This window comes from Ictalurus punctatus, chromosome 13, assembly GCF_001660625.3.
Source record: "Ictalurus punctatus breed USDA103 chromosome 13, Coco_2.0, whole genome shotgun sequence".
Lineage (NCBI taxonomy): Eukaryota > Metazoa > Chordata > Actinopteri > Siluriformes > Ictaluridae > Ictalurus > Ictalurus punctatus.
In genome coordinates this window covers 9230001-9249519 of record NC_030428.2, presented here as the reverse complement: position 1 = coordinate 9249519, position 19519 = coordinate 9230001, and the positions used below count along the sequence as shown (strand labels likewise).

At 37.1% G+C, this 19519-nt stretch overlaps 3 protein-coding genes across 4 annotated transcripts in view; 1 reads left to right on the top strand and 2 right to left on the bottom strand.

Annotated features, from left to right (window-relative positions):
- Window positions 1-1388, bottom strand: part of cabcoco1 (ciliary associated calcium binding coiled-coil 1) — a 39576-nt gene extending 38188 nt beyond the window's left edge. Inside the window, exons 1-2 of the mRNA XM_017484294.3 lie at window positions 1262-1388; window positions 772-866 (exon numbers count right to left, since the gene is read on the bottom strand). Of these exons, the coding sequence (XP_017339783.1) occupies window positions 772-866; window positions 1262-1279 (113 nt within the window). The 5' untranslated portion in view covers window positions 1280-1388. The remainder of the gene's footprint in view (window positions 1-771; window positions 867-1261) is intronic.
- A 3281-nt stretch (window positions 1389-4669) lies between these two features.
- tmem26b (transmembrane protein 26b) lies at window positions 4670-10305 on the top strand. The gene is made up of 6 exons (XM_017484295.3): window positions 4670-5010; window positions 5438-5534; window positions 5727-5816; window positions 6228-6445; window positions 7408-7487; window positions 9266-10305. The coding sequence occupies exons 1-6, from the start codon at window positions 4823-4825 to the stop codon at window positions 9514-9516; spliced, it is 924 nt and encodes a 307-aa protein (XP_017339784.1). The 5' UTR covers window positions 4670-4822; the 3' UTR covers window positions 9517-10305.
- An 8948-nt stretch (window positions 10306-19253) lies between these two features.
- The window catches only part of rhobtb1 (Rho related BTB domain containing 1), a 14777-nt gene continuing 14511 nt past the window's right edge, over window positions 19254-19519 (bottom strand). For both annotated transcript variants that reach the window (XM_017482684.2, XM_017482685.2), the window contains exon 10: window positions 19254-19519. This exon is cut by the window's right edge and continues 1404 nt beyond it. The gene's annotated coding sequence lies outside the window, so the exon portion shown is untranslated.

Below are 19519 nucleotides of genomic sequence, written 5' to 3'. Positions count from 1 at the left end.
ATTTTTAAATACTGGAAGTGTTGTGGACTAACCGAGAAGTGGACGTCCATGGTACAACCAATGTGGTGCTGACAAACATAGTCCCATATATATGGAGACTTTTGGGACACCCTGTAGTTCCTAGTCTCATGTGACCCATGTGATCCTAGTCCTCTAAAGCATCTGTATTTGTATCTGTTTAGAACATATTATCTGTTCATACTGAACAATGTATTCATACCTTATATGGCTGAAAGTTTGTGAACACCTGACCATCTCACCCTTACGTGCTTACTGAACATCCTAATCCAGATATAGTCCTTCTTTTGCTATTATAATAACCTCCACTATTCTGGGAAGGATTTTCACTAGATTGTGTAACGTGGCTGTGGGGATTTGTGCTCATTCAGCCACAAGAGCGGGTTCAATCGGTGTTCCAGTTCATCCCAAAGGTGTTCAGTGGGGTTGAGGTCAGGGATCTGTGCAGGACACTCGAGATCTTCCACTCCAAATTTGGCACATCATGTCTTCATGGAGCTCGCATTGTGCACAGGTTTGACAATTATGCGCTTCACACTTTGTGGCAACCGTTTAGGGAAGGCTCACTTACTATATGGGTGTGATGGTTAGGTGTCCACAAACGTTTGGCTGTACAGTGTGTTTGTTAACAGCAAAATCAGATGTGGACGCTAATAATGAAACCTGTTCATAAATATCTTTATAGGTCTCGGTGTACATCGCAGGCTTGAGTAGCGTGTGAATTGGCGTAGATTTATAGATTCGCTTACTTACAGCTGCACCTGGTCCACAGAAAGCTCCATCAGCACATTGATGTTTTCACATGATAGACATGGCCACTGTAGAAACATCTCACCTGCTTCATTCACCTGCAACACAAAACAAGTCACACTTGATCTAACACTTAATCACTTCTCTTAGTGTCTGTGATACTCCTCCATAAACTAGATACATTAATAACCTGGGGATAAAAACAACTAATGTCGATTAACCCTGATCATTTTCTACATCTATCATGTTTGTGTAAAAACACACATCCCAAACGGTTCCCTGTTGCACCTGTAGGTCACTAGGCTGAAGCCGCCATTACCTCACCCCCTATATAGTGCACTTTATATAGGGTGTAGGGAGACAAGTGGGATTGAGCCTATTACTAGCGATGTTAATTAGAAAATAATTTGATAATAATTTCTCGACGAACAAATGAACCTGCTATTACAATTCACTTCACAGGTTAATGTGTTCAAGGCACATATATACATACATTTAAAGGAGCATCCATGTTGTCAATGACAGTTTTTGAGTTTTCAGTTGATTTTCTTCGCTCACGCGCTCCCTCCAGTCCGGAAATGTTAGATACTAATGTTTCCAAGGTAACAGGTAGGCGGGGCTTAGCAACGCCCCCTCATACAGAGCCTACATGCTGCGCACTTTGACCGGAAGTTATTTACTTCATCGCTTTTTTTCTTTTCTTTTTTTTTCTTTTCTTTTTTTTAATCATAGAACGCTTTGCAGGCAAACATTTTAACCCACCATCTACAGTCGTGCCCAAAAGTTTGCACACCCTTTGCAGAATCTGCTAAATCTTTATACTGTTAACAAAATAAGAGGGATGATTTTAAAAAATCCCATGTTGTTTTTTTTTTATTTAGTGCTGTCCTGAATAAGCTATTTCACATAACAGATGTTTATATTTAGTCTACAAGATAATAGCTGATTTTTTTTTAAATATAGAAATTACCCCGTTCAAAAGTTTACCCTTATTATTTTGTTTAAAGATCTTTTTTTTTATTATTTATTTAGTTAGTACTGCCCTTCGGACGCTAAATAAGATAGTTACATGTCTCCCAGAAAACATAATACTAACAATATACACTGATCATCCTGTTCAAAGGTAAACCCCAACCCATCCCCCACCAATTTCTAGGCCCTTATTTAAATGGAAGCAAATCTGTGATCTTGATCATGTTAATCTAAGTGAGATTTATTCTTTCTAGTGAAGCATGTGTTCAGATGACACTCTGATGGATTTGGTCTCAAATGAATCATCAGGTTTTGCACACACTTGTGGAGTTTGAAAAAGGAAGCCCTACAGAAGCACTAGTCTCAGGCTTTTGGAGCCCTCTGTATGTATAAATATATATCAGGACTCCGATCACACAAATTCATTCACGTTATCAATACTGTAAGAAAACTCCTAATAAGTATTTTACAGTATTGTGAGTCCATGGACAAGGGCATAATCATGGTCAGCCTAATTTCATTGAATTTATCTGCCCTTTCCTTTTCCTCTTCCTCTTCCTCCTTGTGCTCCTGGATTTCTTCTGCCATTGTTTTGGTCCATTTTTTTTTAAAAAAAAGGAACATGCATTTGGCTCTTTTTCTATACACCCTGAAGTTCTGCTTGGAGAGCTGTGTGTTAACCGAGTCTATCTTAACTTCAGTGTCTGTGCCTCGAGAGGGGTCCCAGGGGGCCCAACCCGGCCACTTGGGTCACTGTGCCCTGTCGCCACTAGTAAGCACCCAACCCCACCCTTGGGACACCACTATGCCCTCTTTCTTCTTGGTATATTAATAATTAACACATTTTTGAAAACAATTTTGTAAATGAATTTAGTTTTACCATGAATACTGATCATGAATGAAGAGTAGAAGTTGACAAAAAATACTTAACATCATCACGTACAGCCATACTCAGCCAGTTACATACACATACACTGCTATTACGACACTGTTGTAAATAATGGTTGACCGCGGTCCTGAGAGCAAACTTTGCCGAGCTGACGTTGTCTAAAACATGTAATGTTTAACTTGATAATTCAACAATGGAAATTTCACAACGAATGGAAAGACATCGTTCTGACAAAGTTTTTTTCGTCTTTATCACTAGTATATGACCAGTGCTGGTCCTTATTATTAACGTGAGTGCTTTATGAACAGCCTTGCTCTTTAGCATCGTTGGGTGATGGCATGATGGTTTTTATGGTGTGCCACGCTTAATCTTTGCTTAAAAATAGGTTTAGTAATATAATGGTATATTACTTTATTATTATACTTTATTATTATTATATGGTGGTATAATAATAATAATAATAATAATAATAATAATAATTATTATTATTATTATTATTATTATCATTATTATTATTATTATTATTATATTATTGTAATAATTATTGGCTAAGGTAATATGAAATGTGAGCCTCTCTTTACATTACTCACAACCCAAAATTAATTAAATTAATAAAAATGAAAGGTGACACCACCTGGGGACGTCCGGGAAAGGAGTCAGCTTAAACACAGCATGTGTTTGAAGGGAATGACTTACAGCCATATAACCAACTGTAAAGTGTTCATCTAGGTGTCCGATATAATGCACACCTCTTATATTTGTGATATTTATCAAAATAAGTTATTAAATCATATATAAATATTGTCATGTATGTCACTACAGAATGGGCCCATACACAAAATATACCATAATTTAAAGCTCAATAGCATTTGAAGGGAATGACTTACAGTCACACACCCAACTGTAAAGTGTTCGACTAGGTGTCAAGTATGACGCACACCTTTTAGATTTTTGATATTTAACCCTACAATGCATGCACCAAAAAAACCTTCACAAATGCATAAAGGGGTTCAAAATGACCCGTACTGGATTGAATGGTTTTCTTCAAAAAATAGATGTCATATATACACACACAGTATCTCACAAAAGTGAGTACACCCCTCACATTTTTGCAAATATTTGATTATATCTTTTCATGTGACGACACTGAAGAAATGACACTTTGCTACAGTGTAAAGTAGTGAGTGTACAGCTTGTCTAACAGTGTAAATTTCCTGTCCCCTTAAAATTATTTCATTAATAGGACATCTATTTTTTGAAGAAAACCATTCAATCCAGTACGGGTCATTTTGACCCTCTTTATGCATTCGTGAAGGATTTGTTTTTTTTTTGGTTCATGCATTGTAGGTTTAAATATCAGAAATCTAAAAGGTGTGCGTGATACCTGGCACCTAGATGAACACTGTACAGTTGGTTGTGTGACTGTACATCACTCCCTTCAAATACTATTGAGCTTTAACTTATGGTATATTTTGTGTATGGGCCTATTCAGTAATGAAATGCATGGCAATATTTACATATGATTTAATAGTTTATTTTAATAAATATCAGAAATCTAAAAGGTGTGCTTCATACCTGACACCTAGATGAACACTTTACAGTTGGTTTTGTGACTGTACATCATTCCCTTCAAATACTATTGAAGTTAGAAACGTGTATAACAATGTCGTATGTAACTTTAGAGACGGTCCCTTAATTTCCGCATATCCGCGAATATCGAACGTCCAACGACAAACAAACTTTACTCCATTAGTGACAACCGCCTCCACCGTGACACCGACCCTCAAACTTAATGAATTAAGTTAATTATATTGAGTAGTAGTGTTTTGTGTGTGTTTTTTTTGTTGTTTTTTTAAAGAGTGCATGATGCAAGCCCAAGATTTGTACTCAAATACTGTAGCATTAGTGAAAACCCATAGCTGTATATATAGTATAGTGTGGGACGGCAGCTCCATAGTCTCTGAAAGAAAAGCCTTGGTGGTGAAAAACAGCCCAACTCGTCATCTGTGCCCAAGGAATGATTGTGGATTGTGCGCATGCGCAGCCAATGCAAACTGAACGAATCACTCTCGCTATTCCTGAGTCATATAAAAGATTCGGAACGACCGACTCCTTTCTATAAATTGTCTCTCTGCAGCGTGTAGTATCCACTATCAGGTCAGCGTCCGCTCCGTGTTTCCTTACATTACAGCCATGCTTCTCAGGTTCGTTTGCGCGGTTGTCACTAGAGCACTATTTATTTTAATTTCACTCATCGGTGTGTGGAGAGTCATATGGGTGAAACACGATAAATTGTACTGGCTTCTTACTATCCTATTTGTACCCCTCGTTGTGGAAATGATTTTAACACTGAAGAGGAGAAAAGGCAAGGACTGTAAGTGGTAAGTAATCATTTCTCATGATTTTTTTTTTTTTCTGTATTAACAAGCACTTTGTAACTGTTTCAGTGCTGTTTATAAACAAGCTAACAAATCTGTAGTAGCTTCTGTTGAATGCATAAAAATTCAAAAGAAACAAAAGAAAGAAGCTCACAATGGACCTTACAGGCTTTGCAATTTGATTTTTACTACATATTAACAGTAATGATAGAAATAAAGTTGTCATTTTTCTGGGCAACCTTTTGTTCTTGAGTACAGAACAAACAAACAAACAAACCACAACAAAAACGGAAGCAGCTGGTTTCTTTCATAGACTGACTATGATTGAAATGACTAAATCATCACATTGCTGTGTAAAGATTGTAGAAGTTTCTCACAGTGAAACCAAAGAGGAAAAAATGGAGTACGTTTCTCATTATGTCTCCTGCAGGTTCTCTCCAGCAATTTTCCTGTTCCTTGTCAGCATTATACCGAGCATTTGGATCCTTGAGATTCATCATCAACAGAATAAACTCACTGAAGCCAAGGTACACATTTCTCACAAGTGAAGATTGGAGCTCGAATAAGTGTTCGCGATCAGTAAAAACAAGGACGTGTAAAACATTAAATGAAACATTTTATGTAGCAAACGATGTGTAATCTGTATTATTATTATTATTATTATTATTGTTATTATTATTATTATGAAATGCTGATATTTGATGTATTACTTCTTTCAGTGTAATCAACTCAATTCATCAGAGAGCATTAAAGAATTATTTAATAACCAGAGGATGTTAAATGCTACTAATTGGACCGATATGTCTCAGGTATACAATCTCCTTCATTCATAGAGTCTTACTGCACATTATGGACATTTTCCATGGGCTGGTCTCAACACTGTCAGCTTCTGTGTGTCTGTCTGTAGCTCTTTACCACTTTGGGTCTCTTGGAAGAAATGTTTATTTACTCGCTTTTTCCCCCAAGAAATTGCTCAGTTATGGTTTGCTGGGTTTTAAATAAAAATTTGAGCCCACCCTTTAATAAACGGAGACAGGCTTTCTTATTCTCATGTGTGGCTTTTTAGTCTTGCATATTGTGCAGTGAATATCCGTTATTTTCTTTTTTTTTAATAATTTTTTTTACTTTGGATTAGCAGAGGTTCTCAGGATGTTTTGATTATTATCATTTTACGTGTTTACAATTTGCACGTCCTGGCTTCCATGCCGGCACTCCTCTAGATTTTCGAGCACTATAAGCAGCTCTTGTCATCAGTATGCCCCAACGATTGGATTTTGGCGCTACACCAGGCCTTGCTGGTGCTGCTGATTGTGGGGAAGTGGCTGATGCCTAACGAAGGAGGGCTCACACGAGACGAGCTCTCGCAACTGCTCCTCATCTTTGTAGGAACGGCTGCGGATATCCTTGAGTTCACCAGCGAGACTCTATCCGATATCAAGTAAGCTCCACATATCGCTTTCTGGCTTTCACCGCACTGCCATGTAATCGTGAATACAGAATGGCACTTAGTGGCACTTCCTCCAAATGTGTTCAGCTAACCAAGTTCAAAAAGTTGGGTTTACTGACTTCATGTGTCAAAGAAGAGGCCGTGTTAACCTTTCAACTACCAGACTGGTGGATGTGCAGTGCCAGACTAAGCTTTGGCCTGACAAAAATACAAGGTAAAAAACATGTTAGGGAATTGCAACGAGAACAAGCTCAAACAATGCCACATGACACAGGCGACACAATTTCCTGTAGTCGCTGCACTCTGCTCAGAGAATCTGTTCAGTTGTTCAATGGAACTATTTTTGCCTTACAAAAGATGTTTTTACTGCACGGAATCTCTTCTGCTCACACACACACACACAACACATGGATACATACTTCACTGGTGTCTTATTTGGCGACTTTTCAGCCATCTTGGCTTCCATCCAGGGTACTCTATGATTATTGTTGGCCAGATGATGTTTACAACCGCCCGTACTCCGTGCTTAGGTTGGCTTAAAACAGTGATTTGTTCCCAATATGTTTTCCCACAACCTTAAGCCAAACTGTTTCATTAGCTTCTCAAGGGGTGTATTCTTATTAGATGTCATGTGTGGCTCTATGAGTCTAGCTAGTACAAAAGGAGAAAATGAATCAAAATAAATTATTAATGCTTCCTGATCCTGATGACTGATGTGTTTATCAGAAAACAAGATTTAGAAGAATGGGACATTCTTTCACATAGTTTTCCAGAACATGTCTGTTCCTGTCTCAGTTTCCTTCAGCACACTCAATATCAAATGTCTTTCACCTCCTCCTTAATGGGCTTTAACGCGGACGTCACGATTTTCCACTGTTTTCTTTTAACTCTGGCTCTATATTCAACGAAATTCAGCTTCATGCTGTGTCTAATTTAGTGTTTCGTGTTATCAGGGATAAGAGCCCAGTGTTGGTGTACATTATTCTAGCCGTCTGGACGTGGAGTATGCTACAGTTCCCTCACAATCTCACAGGTATGGACACAATCTGGTGTTATGAATCGCACTGTAGCATGTTAATACTGTGTTACGTACTGTATATACAATATGTGTATAGTGTTTATAGTAGAACATTTGGTAACACTTTACAATAATATAACTATGCAGGGACTAAGCAGGATGAACAATCCCATCAGCCACTTAAATGTTGTCTTACTTATCTCTTTAAGAACTACTAGCTGATGCAAAATAGCCCAAACCAACAATTCCGCAACAACAATATAATTTTTTATCATAAAGATGAAAAGGCATGCTTAGAGTAGGTGGATGTCAACACACCCTGTATTCATTACTGTCTCTTCTGAGCGCTGTTTGAACTTTTATGTGAAACAATTTGGCCTACAAAGAAGGCTCGTGGTAATACAATACTGTCTAGAAGAATAGATTATTTCCCTCCCATTACGGTTGTGCGTTATAACGATTTATTAGTCTCTACATGATTTTACACTACCATGATATTTAGTGACCTTTACCCCGATTATATTCTATTACCAGACCTGCTAACCGTCATGCATTTCGAGTCAGAGCGCCACAATTTAAGATCAGAGTATGCTAGTATGTATTTTCCCCTCAAAGATACACCATACATATCATAAACTGGCACTGCCTGGAAGCCCCGCCCCTGTCCCCCATTTCACATGCTCTGTGCTGGACTTGCGGGGCACTATCGCTTTCTGTCAAGATAAATGGAGCGTGTTTTGAGTTAATTCATATGAAATAAAATCTATTTATGCATATCCACCTTAGTTATTAGACAAGTATATGTTTAACATCAGGTAACTGTATTTATTAGGGATGTGACCAAAAGATTTCAGCTGAAAAATGGCAAAAGGGGGGGGGGGGGGGGGGGGTGTGTGAAATTTTTGTAGTGAAAAGATTAAATACGCCTACAACAAAATATCAAAATCGAACACTTTGCAAATGGTGATGATGATTTGAACGGGATTAAATACCCTTGCCACCCTGCACCGGTAAGCACTCATACACGTTCAAGCACTTGAGCTTGAGCAACAAAGAAAAATGGCGGTCATATATAACTTGGATGACATATGGCTGAAATTTTGAAATTTTGCCCTACCATACTCCCCTTATACCTGAAATGTTGGAAATGCTCATTTTCCTATCTTTTTTAAGGCTCTTTTTTAGTTCTGAACAATTAAATAATTGATCACTATTTGTTTTAATGGTAAATCGTGAGCAGGGAGAAAAAAAGTCACACATATAGACAAATAGCTCACATAAACACATCACTCTGTTTACGTGTCTTAATTCCATAGTTTTTGAGTTATCTTTTCCAAGAATTTCAACGAGGAATAAGTAAGTCATTTGTATATGTTAGATAATGACTGAAGTATTACAGTGTCCTTCACATCACAGTTAATGATGATCTGAAACTGTAGTTCTCCAGGAGAGATCTCCGGGTCTCTGTAAATATCGTTTAGATTATAATGAACTAACAAACAAGTGATTTATTACTACTTACTGAGTCATTATTATTATTAGTAGTAGTAGTAGTAATTAATTATTAGTACCATATTAAGACCTAAGTCACTCCTATAAACTAATAATGATAATGATAATTATATATATATATATATATATAGATATAGATATATATATATATATATTAAATATAATACTTCTCACATTTATATGTACAGTATTTAAAGAATAGCATTATTTATAGTAATGTAATTCAACACATACTATAAATTTACACTGCTGACTATGGTTTGTCCATTTCCTGTCCCCAGTGTTAAGCGCTAAAACAGAGGAGTATGAGACGGAGCCCAGGTCTCTCCTCTCTCGACACCGAGCAGACTTCTGGGGTGTGATCGAAGCCCTCTTGATTCAGGACGGCCCGTTTTTTGTGGTCCGCCTGACCGTCATGATACACTTTGAAATCATTCACCAAATGCTGGTCTTCTTTGCGATCAAGAACTTTTTGGTGGTGGCACTGAATGTGTATCGACTCTGGGTCATTTTTGCGGATTCCAGATCCTGAGGTTGGGACGCAGCTTACATTTTATATATGATATTCATTTTAAAAAAGTGTAACATACAAATTTATAGTTAGTAGATTAGTTTAAATAACAAACCAGCAAAATCAATGTATACGTATATCAGGGATGGACAGTATTTCTGTATACATGTACACATACTTTATTTGAAGTAGCTAAAAAAATATTTTGCAGTTTGTATTGGATGCTTGAAGAAGAAGAAGAAAAATGATTTCATCAAAATCCATGCATGCTGTATTTTTTTTTTTTTTTCATTTGCATGGTGATATCATGTAAACTGGTGCTCATGTGAATGTAGAGGATTTCAGAGCCGGCGCATGCAAAAGAGCTTCTCTACAGCTTGAACATATCAGCAACACCAGTCACTTATCAGAGACGCAGTCTGTTAGTAAACTGTTTAAGAAGAGCTCACGCAATGTCTACACCCATCATGGAGGAAACAAATAGCTGGCAATGTGTTGACTGACCACTTTATATTCTGCAGGAATTTAAAAACACACACATGATTGTTCCTGAGTGTTTAAAAGATTTCATATAATCAGTGATGTCCTGAAATTCTGAGACAAAGCTGCTTGTATAGCTAGAATATAACAGCAGGTCAACACTACAGTACAGAAATACATTACAGAGCACCAATACCAGAAACCAAAGAAACTATATAACTGATACGTCATGATCTACAACCCCAATTCTGAAAAAGTTGGGACAGTATGGAAAGTGTAAAAAAAACAAAAAAACCCTACACACACAAAAAGAGTCATTTGAAAATTCAATTCACCCTGTACTATATTGAAAACATATTATTTGATGTTTCAAATCTGAAGACTGGACTGCTGCAAGTTTATGACTGTTTAACAGTGTGTAACATGACCTTTTCTTCTAATAACACTTATTAAGTGTTTAGGCACTGAAGACACCAGAATTTTCCCCCATTCGTCCATTAGGCAACTGTACGGGGCTTTCGTTGCCTTATTTTGCGCCGCATAATGTGCCACAGGTCAAGACTGCAGGCAGGTCATGCTAGCACCCGCACTCTCTGATTACGCAATCATGCGCTTGTAATCCGGGCAGAATGTGGTTTGGCGTTGTCCTGCTCTGGATGGCAGCATATGCTGCTCCAAAATGTGTGCATTAATGGTGCCCTCACAGACGTGCAAGTTACCCATGCTATGGGCACTGACACACCTCCATACCATGACAGACGCTGGCTTTTGGACCTGACGCTGATAACAGCTTGGATGGTCCTTTTCCTCTTTGGCCCGGAGAACACAACGGCGGTTTTGTCCAAAAACTATTTAAAATGTTGACTCATCAGACCACAAAACACGATTCCACTGTGCTACTGTTCATCTCAGATGAGACCGAGCCCAGAGAAGTGGGCGGAGCTTCTGGACAGTGTTGATGTATGGCTTCTGCTTTGCATAGTGAAGCCTTGACTTACATCTGTGGATGCAGCGGCGAATGGTGTTGACTGTCAAAAAAAGTTTACCAAAGTATTCCCGAGCCCATGTCAGGATCTCCATTACACACTCATGATGGTTTTTAAGACAGTGACGTCTGAGGGATCGGAGATCACGCGCATTCAGAAGTGATTTTCGGCCTTCCCCTTTACGCACCGAGATTTGACCGGATTCCTTGATTCTTTTAATTATATTGTGTCTCGTAGAAGGTGAAATGCCCCAAATCCTACCGATTTGTCTTTGGGGAATGTTGTTCTCAAAGTGTTGGATTATTCGCTGATGCATCTGTTGGCAGATTGCCGAGCCTCGACCCATCCTTGCTCTTGAAGGACTAGACCTGTTTTTGGAGGCTCCTTATATGCCATGATTAGACGATTCCCTCACCTGTTTCACATCACCTTCTTATTTCAACTCGTCACTACGCTATTAGTCCTAAATTACCCCTGTCCCAACTTTGTAGGAACGTGTCGCATGCATCAATTTCAAAATAAGCGTTTATCTTTAAAAAATAAATAAATAAACTATGCAGTTGATTAGGTAAAACATCAAATACTTTGTCCTTATAAGTTTTTTGTTTAAATACAAGCCACAAACTACATGTACAAATCACTCCTCTTTGTTTTGTATTAGCATTTTCCATACTGTCCCAACTTTTTCGGAATTGGGGGTTCTAGTACACGAAGGATAACGGTTATGGATTAAAGTGGTATTAATAGTATTATAGAGCATTTGGGGAATTTTTGTACTATATATCGAAATACATTTTTAGCTGTTTTTGGTTGTCACTTAGTTTATACGTGTTGTATGTATTTATATGTATAAGTATACAAATTGTAGTGCATAATAAATTGGATGCTTAATGTGGAAAATTGCTTCTTTTTTTTGTTGTTGCACAAATGAATAAAAATCGAACCATTAGTACTGAAGAGTCCAGAAAAATGACATTGCATGTTAAAATTAATCTGATGCTTTTCTTAATTATTTCACTGAAGGTGTTTGTTATAACTGCATGTCTAGCACCTATTTTACTGGAATGTTTACTTGTACTACATAGTGCATAGTATTAAAGTCTGATATGATGCATCACGTAAAGAGAAATAACCATGAGAACAACTCCCCCTTTTCCTAAAACCTACATATAACTGATTTGATCTCAGTTGTTTATGCAGACTAAGTAAACTAAATACAAATGACTGTAGTAATGACTGTAATAAGTGATTTAAACCATCTGTAGTCTCATTCTTTGAAGGAAAGATGCAGCACAGAAACTGTCAGGGAGAGCAATTTTAGAGAAATTTTAGCAGTGTGTTCAGCAAATTAAGTCTAAATAGAATGTTGAAACAAAATATATATATATATATATTTTATAAATAAATAAAATAATAAATGAGCTAATTATAAATATATATATATATATATATTAGCTTATTTTACGTGAGTCAATTTTTTTTTCTTATACTTCTTTCTTGAATGTTACATGTCTCGGCAATGATCAGCACTACAATATCCTGGAAACCTTCTGAGTTTTTGTTCACACTTTATTTCATGTCTTTACTTGTTGCTCATCAAAGCCACAGGACGTCAGTCCAATAAACAACAATTGGACTTGCTTCATGCTTTCCTCTAATGACTCACAGATGGCATTATCGTGCTGGGAATGAAGTCTAAACAGATAAAGTCACAGTGAACCGCAAGCTTTATCATTTAAGTTTTGGACTGGACTTCTAAATCCCAATGAACCTTTATTTCCCAGGCAATCAGTAGGGAGGAAGTCTTGCTTTTCATAACACAAACCTTCATTTCCATTCAACATGGGCTTTGGTCTCATTTTTAATAAATTCCAATTACCAATGAGTCGTATCCAAACACAGGATGGATTGAGAGGCATTGATTGCATCCTTAATACTGGAACTGACTTTTATCATAAAATGTTATGGTGAAACTGTTGTCAGCTGAATAAATCAGGCTAATATTTAGAGAGCTTTAGATGCTCAGTGCCACATAGACAGACTTAAGATTACTGTGGATGCTCCCTTATAGATACCCTAAAGATTGTACTTATTAAAAAACAGTTTATGTCCAAGACACACTGGGGATTTGAAGCAATAAACATCTGTAATCATTAAAAGACTGAAGCGCCTCTCAGTACACTCAGTACTGTTTGACATTACACTGTACAGCTGTGGAGGAGTAATGGCCTTTACTCCCACTATCTGGTACCACCCAGAAGAGGACGGATTCCCTTTTGATTGTGGTTCCTGTCAGTATTTCTTCCTTTTGCGCAGTACTCTATCTATCTATCTATCTATCTATCTATCTATCTATCTGTCTGTCTGTCTGTCTGTCTGTCTGTCTGTCTATCTGTCTGTCTGTCTGTCTGACACTCTATCTATCTATCTATCTATCTATCTGTCTGTCTGTCTGTCTATCTGTCTATCTATCTATCTATCTATCTATCTATCTATCTATCTATCTGTCGACCTATCTATCTGTCTGTCTGTCTATCTGTCAATCTGTCAATCTGTCTGTCTATCTATCTATCTATCTATCTATCTATCTATCTATCTACAGTGAATATAAAAATCTACACACTCCTGTTAAAATGGCAGGTTTTTGTGATGTAAAAAAGTGCAATCATGTCAGAACCTTTTGCACCTTTATTGTGAAATTACAACAATAAACACCTAGTAATGTTTTTTTTTTTTTTTTTTTTTATTGGGGGATTTTATAATTGGGAATGGGGCAGTGTTCAGAATCAACCAATCTCATGTTAAATACTAATTCAAACTCATGTTAAATACTAATTAGTATACATCTGCCATCAGTTAAAGTGACTGATTACCCCCAAATAAAGTACAGCTGTTCCTATAGGATTTTCCAGACATCTTCTTGGTCACATCCAACTGGAAAAGCCCTGGGCCAGAAAGAGCTTACAGAACAGGTACGGGATCTCATTGTTGAAAAATATCAATCAGGAGAGGGTTAGAAAAGAAATTCCAAGGAACACTGTAAAGACAATAATCAACAAGTGGAGAAAATATGTCACGACAGTGACACTACTGAGAACAGGACGTCAATCTAAAATTGATGAGAAGTTTAGGAGAACAATGGTCAGGGAGGCTGCCAAGAGGCCTACAGCAACATTGAACTAATTGGAGCAATTTTTGGCAAGTACTACTTGCTTCCTACATGTCACAACAGTCTCCTGAATTCTTCATACAGTATATCTGGGCTATGGGGTACGATGGCAAGACAGAAGCCTTTAATTAAATTAAAATTTAATTTAGAAATACGCTCAATCTCCCAAAACCGTCTGGAGTAATGTGTTATGGTCTGATGAGCATAAAGTGGAACTTGTTGGCCATAATACCAAAAGATAGGTTTAGCACAAAAAACAAAGCACATCACCAAAAGAACACCATCCCCATGGGGAAGCACGGTGGTGGCAGCAGCATCATACGTCGGGGCTGTTTTTCTTCAGATGGATCTGTTTTCTTTTTTTAAATGTGGGTGGAGGGAATAATAAATAGCTCCAAATAGTCAATTTTGGTTGAAAACCTGAAGACTTCTGCTAAAACACTTAAAATACAGAGGAATTTCACCTACACATCAACAAAGGAATGGCTTCACCCAGACAAGATCATGGTTTTGGAATGGCCCAGCCAGCGTCCAGACCTAAATCTAATCAAAAATCTGTGGGGTGATCTGAGGAGAGCTGTGCACAGGAGATGCCAAGCCAACCTGACAGAGTTCTGGCAAAATACTGCTAAGTCAAGACGTGCCAAGCTGATTGACTCTTAGCCAAAATGATTGAATGCTGCGATGAAATCTAAAGGTGCTTCAACTAAGTGTTTGTTTAGGGGTGTGTACACTTATGCAACCACGTTATTGTATACTTTTACTTTGTAATCATTTTCCCCTAAAATGATTCTTATTGTTTTTCACTTTAATTAATAGATTAAAAATTCACAATAAAGGTAGAAAATGTTGTGATATGATTGATCTTGGTTTAATTTAATTTATTTTAAAAAAAAAATTTACATCACAAAAACCTGCCATTTTAACAGGAGGGTGTAGACTTTCTACACTCTATCTATCCATCCATCCGTCCATCCATCCATCTATTGACTATAAAGGGCAATAAACAGTCTCCATTAAAAGCACTCTATTATTTAATCAATCAATCATTAAACCTATCTATCGTTCCATAAAGATGCCTTCAAAAATGTGATAGTTCGATACATAGATAGAACAATTTACTTTTCATTATAATTGAAAGCATATTTGCCTCTAGCACAGTACTCTAATTAATCTATCTTTCTGTCTATTAATAGTATCAGTATCTTACTATTTATTATCTACCTATCTGTCTGTCTGTCTGATGCATGTGCATTTTAACATCTCGCCACCAGAGGGCGACAGGGGGCTACAAAACAACACGAGCTTGGCAGTTAAATCTCTTACAGAACTAATTACAGTTTTCTGTGATTACTTACAGACTGCTGTTGCATCCTGGAACTGTTTCTCACCGCTCGTTTCCTTGAGTCACTGGGATAAAACTCTAAACACAGTTCACTGGAGCTCACTCTCATTACAAACTCTGTACACTGTTTTCGTGTGTGCAAAACTCTTTACACAGAGAGAAATGGAGATACAGAAATAGAGCATGAGGAAGAGGAAAAAGAATCCATTCTGTGCAATTTCATAGTTTATGTATTCACCAATGACAACATCACATACACACTGTCATGGGCATTGCTAAGGGGCCAGTTCCAGACTCTTGTGAAGCATTGCCACCCTTCTGGCCACCCCAGTCAGACAGGATTGCCAGTGAGTGTAATATTGTACAGGAACCAGCAAGCGTAGCTAGCTAACACAGAAGCAAACTATTCGGCTACACTGATCATATCAGTTGGATAATAATAATGATAATGAATTTGTAACATGAGTGTACTTCAAAATGAACTTCAGATGTAGCCTAATGTTATGTTAGCTTTGATTTTTTTTTTTTTAAATAGTAAATAAAAGTTGTTTATGTGTGTGCCTTTAATGTCTGATGGAGATCCAACTCAGGCCATACACACATTGAGGTAGCCACATGATGTCATTTTCTATGAATACAGATGATTATTTTGTCCCATTCTAGATTGCCAGCCCAGTAAAGGCACTGGGTCTAACCTGACCACCCTACTGTAAAAGGTTTGGCTATGCCCCATGCACACTGTATTTGTGAGTAAGTGTGTGTAGGATTTTGATTTGTATATTGTATTTCAGTGAGAGTGTTCAAGCTTTTGATGCCAAGACACAGAAATGCATGTCAACAACTGGAAAATAAACAAACAAAACGTTAAAAACTAAACATGGTTTAATATCATCTGTCCACCAGGGGGTGACATATCACACAACGTGTAAAATGATTCTTAAAATGATTTTTTTTTACTGTAAAATAATGATATGACACCAAAGTACTTAGCATTCTACTGCTACTAGTGTTTTGTCCGAGTTCACCTTTGTGGAGTTCGAGTCGAGACCAAGTCTTTAACCAATTGAGTCTGAGTTGGACTCAAGTCCGAGTCCTTAACAGTTGAGTCCAAATCGGGTCCTGTGCTGAGCTGAGCTGTTAAATTAACATTTTAACCAATGGCAACATAAATGTAACAGAAGATACCACTAATACATCTTGGCATTGCCATTTAAAATTTTGATTTCACGTCATCAGCACCTCAACTAGTTTCTATCAAAAAATGGTTTCAAAGAAAAAAGCATGTAGAGGTATATGTAGAACTTTTATTACATCACAAGTGTATGAGAATACAAATGAAGCTGTTTTGTTATTGTATCACATTACACTGTGTCCTCCAGATCGAGTTGACATTTCAGTGATTTGCTGCGTCTCCCCCGCAGTTATATAGTCTGAGAGAGAGAGAGAGCGAGAGAGAGAGAGAGAGTTACATTTAGCAGCAGGTCATAACAACAAGCTTCATGCTTTATTACTGCTTTTAATCTGTCTATGAATCACAACAAACTCATCATGGTTTATGATATTTACTTCATTAAGAAGTACATTTCATATTTGACATGAAATTCAAGACTGGAATCACTAAACGCGAATGTTTAAGAGTGGGCGATATGACTACGATCTTATTTCACGATAACGATACGTTTTCTCAGGTAGTTCTATCAGTAGTACTGAAGTAAGAAATACTACGGAAATTAAATAAAGCAATTAAATGTAAAATAAAATAGACTTCACTGCATGACATATACACTGATTCTTATGAAGTCAAATGAGTGAGTGAGTGATTTTCTCTGTGTCTTTTGTTGTTTGATGAACATTATTCACACAGAGAGCAGCAGGTTTATTAGACTGCTGTCACTTTAAGACCTGATGCACAGATCCAATATACTGTATTGGCACACCTCCGATCCCCGCCCAACTATTTACATTCCCTTAAGACATTAAACGACTGTGTTTACATAAATATTTTTGATGGAATTTTGTGCTACTTGGTACAATCTGGTGGCTAGTGATACCGCGCCAAATTTGGTGGGGCTTTCCTTGTCCATTTTAACAGGGGTACAGGGGTACATGCATACATGCATACATACCCACCGTATGTCTTTAATCTGGATTGAATAAAAACATTTATAAAACCTGTCTTTAGGAACAAAATAAGAAAAACCTTTACCACCAGGAAGGGGCTCCTGACAACTGGTCCATTTTTACAGAAAATATCCAATGATAAAAAATAAAAATAAAAAACTACAAAGAGTTCTACATGTATAGGGAATATCCATTTTTATAATTATAATAAACTCTGAGGACGGAGTAAGTGTATGAAACCGAGCCCATTCCTCTCGGCTTGACAGACAGGAAGGTTCTGAAGGGCAGCTAAGAATAAAAGGTGTGGTCACCAAGGCCGCACTTTTCTAGGTCAGCTCCACTGAAACTTGTAGCAACCTTGAGACATGCATTATTAATGGTGCAGTCTGATATGAACCAGTGCATAAAAATTTCCCGTGTGAATATCTAAATGCATGTATCCATGATTTAGTAATAACTTACATTGTTTTTGAATTTTAGTATGGTTTTAGAACGGTAGCCATTTTAAACATCTCAGTTGTCTACGTAGGATCATCGCTTCACTGGAACAATTCGAAAATGTCTGAATTCCAGGTTGGCTTAGTAAAATCTTAAAAAAAGAAAGAAAAAAAAGGGTAATAATACTGTAATAATATACACAGCATAGCAAATACTTAACCTTCTAAGAGTTTGCGTAACTTAAATGAACCCCTTGAGCTTTACAGCACAGTAGTGGTTTGAAAATATACATCTTTCACTTTTATTTCATTTTTCCGAACTTTATCTTAAATTAATTGATCTGATAATTATTACACAGACCAGGACATTACAACTAACCAGCTACAACGTGGCCTAACTAAAAACCACCACCAACAACTCATTTTTAAGAAAGAAAAACGCCCAAAGATTTTTCTACATTTTAAGTGAGTATCAGCAAAAATCTCCTCAGTCCTCGTACTTCTAAAGTATATTGAAATGTATTGAAAGACCGTGAGAAAACCCCTGTAGAGAGAATAATTAAAAAAATAATTTAAACACATAATTCATACTTGAACACACATGCATGCTCACCCTCCATGATGCACTCAGAGGCTTGTACTTCCCAGGAGCCATTTCTCTAGTTTCGGAGAAGCTTGGATCGGTAAGGAATAAAACACGGCAGGTTTTTAGAATTGAACAGCATGTTCCAAGATGTTTTATTCCTCTTATACTAAATTTGCTTTTTATCTGTTTATAGCTACTTTTAATACTGTGGAATTTCCATAAGACAAGTTAGTGTCTGTTATCATTCATATTTGTCTCTAATATGACCAAAAAAACAAAAAAAACAAACGGAAAGTACAGTACAGACTCTCCCATGTTGGGAAAATGACTGACCATCACAAAGCACCGTCACCCGAGACTCCTTACTGAAGGCTTCACAATATCAGCGATTAGACGTTTTTGTCAAATAACACCACATTTATTTAAAAAAAAAAAAACAAAACAAAACAAAAAAACACCCACAACGTTTAGTATTAGTCTTGGATTATGTGTTTCTATAGAATGTGTTACCATAGAAACGATAACGCATTAGAACGAGTGCTTTGTAGCTGCTTGGTCACATTTGAGAATTCGACAGCACTGTGGTACAAGATATATTTTCCCGAGTGACAGAAAACAAACCCAGCACTCTGCGTAAGTAAATCGATCATTTATTGTAATTCACCGAACAATATTCTGTTTAGAAAAGAAATAAATACATAAATAAAAACAGCCAGCATTACGGGTGATGAAGAAGAGCGAAATCGAAAAGGCCAAGTACCAAATGAACCAGCCACTTGGTTTGCAGCAGCTAATAATAACAATGAACACTTAATCTGCCAGAAAAAGAACAATCACCAGTGAGCATCGACTACTTTATATTTGTACTGAACCAAAGACAAGTCTACATGGCTAAAGACA